We start from the raw sequence: 9,882 nt of genomic DNA, 5'->3' as shown, positions 1-9,882 counted from the left end.
GTTTTATTTAATACGCAGTTGTTACATGCTTATTTAACCAAAAACAAAAAAGAAAAAAACAAAAATAAAATCATATAATATTGTACTTAAGACCTGTCCGCCTCAAAAAAATATTTTTGAATATTTTTATATGTATATTTTTATAACGAGCAAAGATCTAATGTGGATTAACGGTTGAAATCGTTTTTCTGGAGTTATTTTCCAAATATTGATTTAATGTTATTGATTTATGTTTTAGTATACATATTTTTTAACTTAAAATTAAAAAGAGCTGTTTTTATCACTAAATATAAAAAATAATATGAAATAACATTAAGGATTTAATTTAATTTACATCTTACATGTTTGCATAAGTGAATACTGAAATTGTATATGTAAGATATAAAATTATGAATTATTTTTGTAAACAATATATTTGCAATAGTTTGAGTTTTTATAGCCACCTGTCGTTCGAATAACTTTCTCGTTTCATAATATTTAATAAAACATTATTTTTTTAGCATTTGAGTAATGCTAAATGTACACTCTTCTGAGATTATTATAATTTTATATAAAATAATTATAACTTGCAGCTAAACGAAAAAATATATGAAGTTAAATAATTTATTTCTTTTACTTAAACCTTTTTTCTGTAATTAGATAAACATTTCACAATAATATAAATTAACGCATATATACATAATTATATATAAATATTAAAATACGACTTTTTAATGTCTTTAAAAGAATAAACGAGAAAATTGTGATTAATAAACGCTGTTTAAAGAAATACTGAAAACTAAATGTAATATTCAATGTATTCCTGTGAATTAATGGATAATACCAGTTCATGCAACTGAAAATAAATAAAAATTTCTATTTTATCTACTGATTACATTTACAATTTGAATATTATTAACATATATGTACGTATACCTAAGAATACAATTAATTAATGTTTAAATAATCTTAATAAATTTTTAAAATTACATGAATTTCTTATTATTCATTAAAATATAATATTAACAAAAAAATATATATAGGTGTCACAGGTTCGTAATATCACAACGGGCTATTATTTATACTTAAGTCACCACAAGGCATAAGGCTTCCACTTTAACGTAACCCTACTTATCTGTCATCGATGTTTGCTCGAAATAACGTTGTTAATGATAATTACATTTACGAAAGTCATCTACAATTCGAACAGGTTAGTCAAACGACCCGATGTCCATGTCATATATAGACCGATGATGTATTGGTGACTTGTTGTGCAACTCATTAAATACATTATTAAATTGAAAATAATTAATTTATACAAACATTTAAACATAATTGTTTTTTGCAAGTATTTCATCTCCGAATTTTATTGACTAAATTGACACTAGAAATGATTATATATTAAAATTAAGACTAGTACTACAACACTTATGTTTCTCTTAATTTAAATTTATACGAAACAAAATTACCAAAATGTATCGATGTCCCTAATTACAGTAATAACGATATCTCTAAAATTAGCAAATTAATTTGAAGCAAATGTTTTTGTGCATTATGATTGTTATACGCGGACATATCATTGACGAATTAATATGTGACATCGTCTTACAAGATAAAAATTTTAATTACATTTGGATATATTTCAACAAACAAATGATTTCCCAGCAATTTTTAAAAATTTCAAGCAGTCGATTGTTACGATACCGAGAATTATCTTTATGGCCATTAAACTCTTCATGTGGTGCTATCTTTGATTACCTAAATTTAGCTGGAATGAGCATGTCAGAAATTCGGCAATACTTTTACTTATTAGCAAAGAAAAAGAAAAAAAACGAAGAAAACTGAGATACTTCGATCATATCTTAAGACACCCAGAAAAATACGGTCTGCTTTAGTTATACATTCAAGGTAGAATTAAAAAAAGGCGCGGCCCTGACAGACAAAGAATGTCGTGGCTTGCTCATCTACGACGGTGGTTCAATAAAAGTTATGTTATAATTCATATAACATTTATATTCATAATTAAGTTATTAATTATGTTAGTCAACGTTCGAGTATACATTTATGAATTTTGTAAGAAAGAATTATTGACCTTAAGTATAATTGTTGCGACTGTTTAAGAAATTTATAACAATTGAAATATAACAAATGAAGAAATAAAAAATTAAAAATTTTTTAAGCAGAATACCTAAATTGTATATACAGATTAAACATTTTTATTACTTCCAAAATGTAGTTACATATTTTCATAAACGATCATAAACCGGGGTTTGGTATTATATCTTCTTTGTAAAATTTAAGAATAGTTATTCATACTGGTAGTGTTATTGGATAAAGTTATCAATTAGTTATAAAGTTTCATAGCAATAGTAAAGACACATATTGAATATGGTCTATTAATGAGTTTAATAACAATATTAAACGATTTATATTTTTATATATTCTATTTTTTTTTTATTACACTCAAATACTTGACTTCGAACATTTTTCTATGGAAAAATCACAATCAGCTGCTAAAATCGTCTATAACATTATTGGAGTTTAATATCCCATTCTACTGGAACAATTAAAATATCCTATTTATATGTTAGAAAGTTAATTTTAATTAATTTTAGAAAAGTATGATGTAGAGCAAAATAAATGATTCTTTTAGATATATTCAGTATTATATTCTTTGTATAAATTTTAAAATAAGTGTACTCAGAAAAACTCTTAAATTCTATTAAATTAATTTAACAGTCAGCTGTTTAAATTCTTTAAAAACTCTTTATATTACTTTACTGATTATAGCCATAAGATATTTTTATAGCTTAGAGGAATTTGTCTACAAATGTTAAGCTCTTATTTGTTGTCTCTCCTAATTCTGGAATGGTGTTGCATCTGCGGGTGCAATCTTCCACTTACACTCCAAAGTGGTGGTTTAGTGGGTTCAAGTCTCACACGGTGGCTTTCGATGCTTCCACCTACTGCAAGAAAAAAAAAAGCCCTAAGATTTTTGATACTATTTACAGAACATGCAAGTAGAAATGAAAAACGTAACTAGTCAATTCTATTTTTTTAACAATTAAATTTATTCAATTGCTTCAATAAATAATATTTATCCAATTCCTTTCGGTAGGAAGGAATTTAATTTAAGCAGCAAAAAGTTATGAAAATCCATTACGCCATTGATTATTGAAATTTCATCAAATTTGAGTTGGTAAATGAAGACGTTTCCGTGATTATTCTTAATTAGATTTTATCTTAAACGCATATCGCGTACATATCGTACGCGTTTAAAATCGTTCTTACTACAGGCGCAGCTCTATTTTCAAAAATGCAACCTTGTAAACTGTAAATTTGTTTCTACTTCCATTAATTCGCAACCACCTTTACGTTAAACAAAAAAGTGTATGTGTCAAAATATAGAAAAATGTTAGCGGCCGCGCTGATAAGCTCGTGCAAATTTGTAAAATTTGTATTTGTGATTTTAACTTTTATTAATATAAGTAATGCACAAGTTAATTTAAATCATCCTGGTGGAGTGCACCGAAGGTTTGAGTACAAGTATTCGTTTAAACCACCTTATCTGGCTCAAAAAGATGGCACAGTACCGTTTTGGGAATACGGTGGAAGTAAGTAACAAAAACTTTGACATAAACACACAGGGAGACACGTCAGAAGGTGCGCTATCTCAGCTGTGCATTTGTAATGCACGTAAGAGTGAATGCGATGGCAAATGTGGTCACTGACAGAGTGGCACTCGTCAGCTGTGACCGAAAGTGTCCACGCAAACAGCACTTTCAGGTTTTCCCAGTTTGTAAATATTAATTTAATTAAATTGATTGAATAATGCTAATATTTGTGTTTTTACTTGAATATTTATTTTAGATGCGATTGCGTCTGCGGAAAGCGTGAGAGTAGCACCTTCGCTGCGTTCACAAAAAGGTGCAATATGGACGAAAGCGCCGACAAATTTTGACTGGTGGGAAGTAGAGATAGTCTTCCGGATCACAGGACGTGGCCGTATTGGTGCTGATGGTCTGGCGTTTTGGTATACAACACAAAAGGGAGATTATAATGGAGAAGTTTATGGTTCATCCGATCGTTGGAACGGTCTTGGTGTTTTCTTTGATTCCTTCGATAATGATAATAAGCATAACAATCCATATATAAGTGCGGTGCTTAACGATGGTACTAAGCAGTTTGATCATCAAAATGATGGTACCACACAGCTTCTATCTGGTTGTCTACGAGATTTCCGAAATAAACCATTTCCAACGCGTGCACGTATTGAGTATTACAACAACGTATTGACTGTTCTCTTCCATAACGGTATGACAAACAATAATGAAGATTATGAATTGTGTCTGCGTTCTGATGGCGTTCAGTTACCTAAAAATGGTTATTTCGGGTTATCAGCTGCAACTGGTGGTTTAGCTGATGATCATGATGTCTTCCATTTTTTGACAACTTCGCTACATCCGCCAGGACAAATACCAGCAGATCCATCAAAAGTAGCAGATAATTCAGAAAAATTAACTCAGGAATATAAAGAATATCAAGAAAAATTAGAGAAACAAAAACAACAATATAAAAAGGAGCACCCCAATGAGGTAAATAAATTTACATGACGATTGACGATAAATCGCAAGCGAAAATTATTTGAAAATTTGAATTTGTGCAGGTAAAAGACGATGAAGAGTGGGAAGAATTTTACGAGTCTGAAAATCAACGAGAATTGCGTCAAATTTGGCAAGGACAAAGTCAAATATTCGAACACTTGCGTGAACTTTCAAGAAAGGTCGATGAAGTGATTGGCCGTCAAGAAAATACGTTGTCTTTAGTTTCGCGGGGGATATCAGCTGCGGCAGGTGCTGCTGCACCGGCTGGAGGTGGACAACAGCAACCTATTGCTGTTGGAGTTGGAGGCACTATTACGCGACCTGAAGTTGATATATTAATATCAAATCAAAACTCACTTTTAGCTACAATACGAGAAATACGAAACTTAGTAGGTGATATACAAGGTCGTACTGATACTATTATACAGGCTCAACAACGTGCACCTACAGCACAAATTCAAACAGCTGGATACGACATACAATCAATTATTGCTGAGATGCGAGATGGAATGAATCAAGTTAAACAAGGAGTTGCTCAATTTGGACAAAAGTAAGTCAAAGAAGTTTACTTAAAACTTGAAGTGTTATTAATTTTTTATATCCCATTTAAGAGTTGGATCACCTAATACAAATGCTCAAATTTCCTGTCCCACAGGAAATTGTGTTGGAGTGACATTGTTCCTAAGTGTAACCGTTGTGCAACTACTCTTAGTACTTTTGTACAATGTGTTCAAGTAAGTGTTAATATTAGTTGCAGCATTACAAAAAAAAGTACAACAAAAATTTTTTTATTGTAGAAGTCGAAGTGAAGCCCAAGCTAAAAAATTCTATTAGGTCAAAACTACTACACAACTAAAAAAGCATATAGTGGATAAAACTTGTAAGAACAAATGTAGTCTGTTCATGGTTTATATTTGCGAAAACATTTTTGTTATGGTGTGGATAAAGCAGCCAAGTACAGCATCAATGAACAATAATTAAGTTAAATTATTTATTAATTAAAAACAAAAAAAAAACACTACATATATAAACATTCTACATCAGCATTTTAAGGAGCGTTCTAGTACCAATTCTTTCGGTGCTAACCACAAAAATGCAATAGCACATATATGCGATTAGTAACTTTTGATTTCATATAAGAAAAAATTAGGTTTTTTAATTTGTAGGTTTGTTTACTTAATTTGTTTTCTTCTATTGTTTTTTTTATACACTTTATATTTAGTTTTTTATATTTGCGCTAGATAAAAAATTTTGAAATGAATTTGTTATAGACAAATTATAGCAGTAGGTGGCTATATTGACTGCATTTTTTATACAAACAATATGTCTTCTTGTTTTCTTATCATTAAGTATATCACACGCATGTATAAATCGAGTTGAGTTTGTTGATTTTAAAAATACGAGTATATCCCTCTGTACTTCTTTAGTGTACTTGTAAACTTGTCATTCCAACCTTTTCCGTAAATTTATTTAATTGTATAAAATTGTAAAATTCTTTAAATCTATAACAAAATCTTTAATACAAAACAAAAATTGGTAAAAAAATCGAATAAAAATGGTTTTTATTTAAGAATATTTTAAGTGTGTATTATATATTGAAAGATAATGTGATATGGTAAATAATATGAAATGGGTAAGTCAGACATGCTTACTAATATAAAATCATTGTATAGAATCATATAACTAATTGGTTATGTGTTGTGTAGTAGTCGTCATATAATTAGATGAGATGTTTTCTTAAACGAACTGAAGACAGATTAAAAATTTAAATTTAAAATTTTAGTTTATTTTGATTATAGTTTTGAAATTAAGGAAACTTTTGCAACAAAATGTCTTTTTGTTGTAATTTAGTAGAGTAGATTAGATTTACTATCTCAGCAGTTATACGATTAACAAAAAAATACACATAAACCAAAGCACTTTAAATTAGATCATTATCTTTTTATTCCATGTTTACGCTTTTATTTGAGAGTAGTTCTCTCAAGAGATTAAAAAATTGTTTAGTTGAATCATAATAAAAAGAAGTGGTTTTGAGAAGTGAGAGTATAGTTTATATTTAATAAATGTAATCCAACAAATTTAGTTTAATTATTGATTTTAAAATAAGTCGAAATTTAATGGATTTTAAACGACAGCAAATTATTTTTTTTGTTAATATTGTACTTCTTTCAAATTTTCAAAGTTAGAAAATGTCACAACAACAATTTTATGTGGTTTTATATATGTATGTTTAATATCATTTTTGCCATTAAAATAAAGCAATAAGGCAATCTTTTGAAATCCGTACTGCCCCATAGCTTTGCGAAACACATTGGGAAAAATTCGAAACAATGCACTGTAAAAACTCAGCACTATTAAATTAAACCGACTGCCGTCACATCTCGCATATTGGTCTTTACTATGCGGAGTCTAAAATGGGAAGGTTGGGAAGATTGTATAATTAGCTATCATAAAAATAATTTAGTCCCTGATGTCACATGGATGAACATATAAATGATACTTCTCGATCCTTTTCTTGGTATCATACTTATCAATGCTTATAGCAATTGAATTAATATCAGTGCGGTATAGAGCCATTATCTTCCTTGAGGTTACGATTAATTTATACCAAAGCTTTCAACAAGCTCTGTTTAGAACAGAACATATGTAATGATGATATTATACCTTTCCATCGGTCAATAACAATTGTCTAGGTACAATTGATACCTAGATATAGCGTCTTGCAAAACAGTTACTTGTCAATGTACTACAGACGTAGTAACAAATAAGCTATGACCCCTGGAGTCTACCATCCAGGGTGTTACAATCCGTTAGTTTTTTATAGAGTAAGTTTATAATACCAACAATGTTTAACCATATACATCTAATCTTACATATTTACATATTTTCAGAATGTAAAGCCTAATGTGAAAGCTATATCACATTCTTAATCGATTTTTGCTTCTTTTAATCTGTTTGTTGCTTTTAGTGTAAAAACCTTGAATAACTTAGGCTAATTTACTGTTTTACTCAAATATTCAGAATGTCTCTTATTTGTTTCTTACGAGGTAAATTAAAGTAATTTTTTTATCTCACAAACGATACGAAACCCAATAATAAAGTTATAGTTCAATTATATTCATTTTATCATGGTATCTATAGCATATAGTATAAAAAGTACAAAAGAAATTTAAAACTACAACTACAACATAGAGTTAAACTATTTTTTTCTCTCGCTTGCAGAATGTAGATTAAGTAAACTCTTGACACTGAGTAAAATAAGTGTAGGCAAGGCTAAGAAGACCCATTGTGATGCCCTCAAAGTTGCCTTGAGGTGGTAAGTAACACTAACTATTGTTATCTTCTGGTATTGTCCTTTTTTAACAGTTTCGTCTTCTAGACAATGCTAAGTAGATTTGACAAGCCTTTGTTCGTTATATCTGTTAGGTCAGTGAAGAAGCGATCGCCAAGGTAGTGAATTTGCTTTGTTTATAGACATGGACATATACATAGAAAGTTATTAATGGATTATGTCTCATATTCATTGTAGTAGCTCCTGGAAGGTATATTTGACGGCATACACCATTGTTGAAGTATCAGTACAGTATGACTGCAGGTAGGTTCTATTTTCCACTTTTGAGTCATCTGTGACTCATCATTTGAGCCATCTGTAACTCATCATTTGAGCCATCTCTGACTCATCATTTGAGTCATCTGTGCCTCATCATGTGAGTCATCTGTGACTTATCATTTGAGCCATCTGTGACTCATCATTTGAGCCATCTGTGACTCATCATTTGAGTCATTTGTGCCTCATCATTTGAGTCATCTGTGACTCATCATTTGAGTCATCTGTGACTCATCATTTGAGTCATCTGTGACTCATCATTTGAGTCATTTATGATAACTTCAGACTTACCTGTCACATGTTCCGACTCCCAATTTTCCCTTGTAGGGCATAAAACAGGAATTATAGTTATGAAGTCCAGTATTGGTGTCATGTTGTACGTGGCTGATTCCATATCAATCTTGTACATCCCGTAATATCAATCGTTTCCTAAAAGAACCTGAAAAAAGCTTTTTCAAACATAATAGGCACCTAGTGTCTCCTTAATTCTTTCCGTTATATTATATCTGCAGTTCAGTTGTGAAACAAAGATATTGCCAAGATATTTGACTTCACCACCATTCCATGTGTTTGTGCAAAGTGAAACTAATTAGGTTAGTTTACCGTGGAAATAGAATGAGCTCTATCTTAGCAGGCTCGTTGACTTCTAAGCTAAAACTTTCAGCTAACTTTGAAATTTCGTCACATATTAACTCCATGAGCTCACTAATCGTTTGCAGATATTTGCTCGAGATTAGAATCGTTACGTCTCTACGTTCATTCCTTCTACACTGAAAATCTTTAAAATCTCATTAACGGTTAATAGCTAAAGAAGGTCTGATAGCACTTTGTAGATCTTTTACTCACAGAACCTGTTGTCATAGATTTCATTTTTCTTCAGCGCCTTTCGGATCATTTCCGTGCTTACGTTGCTCCTTCGATATCCACGAAGCATGTGTGCTCTTTTTGGTTCGATGATATTTTAATTATGCTAAGCATTTCGTGAAGAGCTCTTCTCACTGATATTTTTTTACAGTATGCATGTTGTACGCTGTCATTGTGTGCATGATGGCTTTCCTTCTTATGTACAAGTCGAAAAGTTTCTTTAGTGTTTTGAAAATTAACGAGAAGAGACTAATTGATCTATAATCTTTCACAGTGAAGTGGTTTAGTTTTGATGCTTTCGGAATGAACAACAGTCTGAAAATCTTTATTGATAATAGCGTGGATAGGATTTGATGTCTGTGCTTCTACCTCAATGAAGGCCGTGCAGCACGCAAAGGGTGTCATCGTTAAAATAAGAAGAGTTTTCTGACTCAAGTCCGTCTCTAAGGAAGACTGAAGGCTCCATTGACAGTTTCAAGCGTTTCACAGAACTGTTATCAGGAGTTCATCTTTGTGCAATACTGCTTTGGTGTGCAATAGAGCTTACTCTATAACGATTCCAGCTGCTCTAACTGAGCGTTCCATAAAACAGGTTTCGGTTTGATTTCGTTAAATGTCCATTATACGATCATCGTTTTGTCAATGTTAATATTCTCTTGACCTATTCTGATTTTTGTCTGTGTAAGCCTTTGGGTTATCAGTTTTCAAACTATCGTTCTTCAATGTAGAGATCCTTCTTCAATGTAGAGATTAGTTCGTCGCTTTCAGTATCTAATACTGCCGTCAATAGTCATGTTTCAACAAGTAGCCAATTCTTCGACCAATACA

At 30.9% G+C, this 9,882-nt stretch overlaps 1 protein-coding gene across 1 annotated transcript; it reads left to right on the top strand.

Annotated features, from left to right (window-relative positions):
• Positions 1 to 3,362: 3,362 nt before the first annotated feature.
• LOC119685999 (protein ERGIC-53) lies at positions 3,363 to 5,898 on the top strand. Its single transcript, XM_038100482.1, has 5 exons — positions 3,363 to 3,593; positions 3,850 to 4,574; positions 4,646 to 5,133; positions 5,195 to 5,317; positions 5,381 to 5,898. The coding sequence occupies exons 1-5, from the start codon at positions 3,392 to 3,394 to the stop codon at positions 5,415 to 5,417; spliced, it is 1,575 nt and encodes a 524-aa protein (XP_037956410.1). The 5' UTR covers positions 3,363 to 3,391; the 3' UTR covers positions 5,418 to 5,898.
• Positions 5,899 to 9,882: the final 3,984 nt, after the last annotated feature.

This window comes from Teleopsis dalmanni, chromosome 1 (assembly GCF_002237135.1).
Source record: "Teleopsis dalmanni isolate 2A chromosome 1, ASM223713v2, whole genome shotgun sequence".
NCBI lineage: Eukaryota > Metazoa > Arthropoda > Insecta > Diptera > Diopsidae > Teleopsis > Teleopsis dalmanni.
Note: the sequence above shows the minus strand (reverse complement) of the source record. Positions and strands in the feature narration are given on the sequence as shown.

Coding starts and splice junctions, on each gene's coding strand:
- LOC119685999 (XM_038100482.1), top strand. CDS start 3,392: ATGTTAGCGGCCGCGCTGATAAGCTCGTGCAAATTTGTAAAATTTGTA. Junction 5,134..5,194: donor GTTGCTCAATTTGGACAAAA/GTAAGTCAAAGA, acceptor ATCCCATTTAAG/AGTTGGATCACCTAATACAA. Junction 5,318..5,380: donor CTTTTGTACAATGTGTTCAA/GTAAGTGTTAAT, acceptor TTTTTATTGTAG/AAGTCGAAGTGAAGCCCAAG.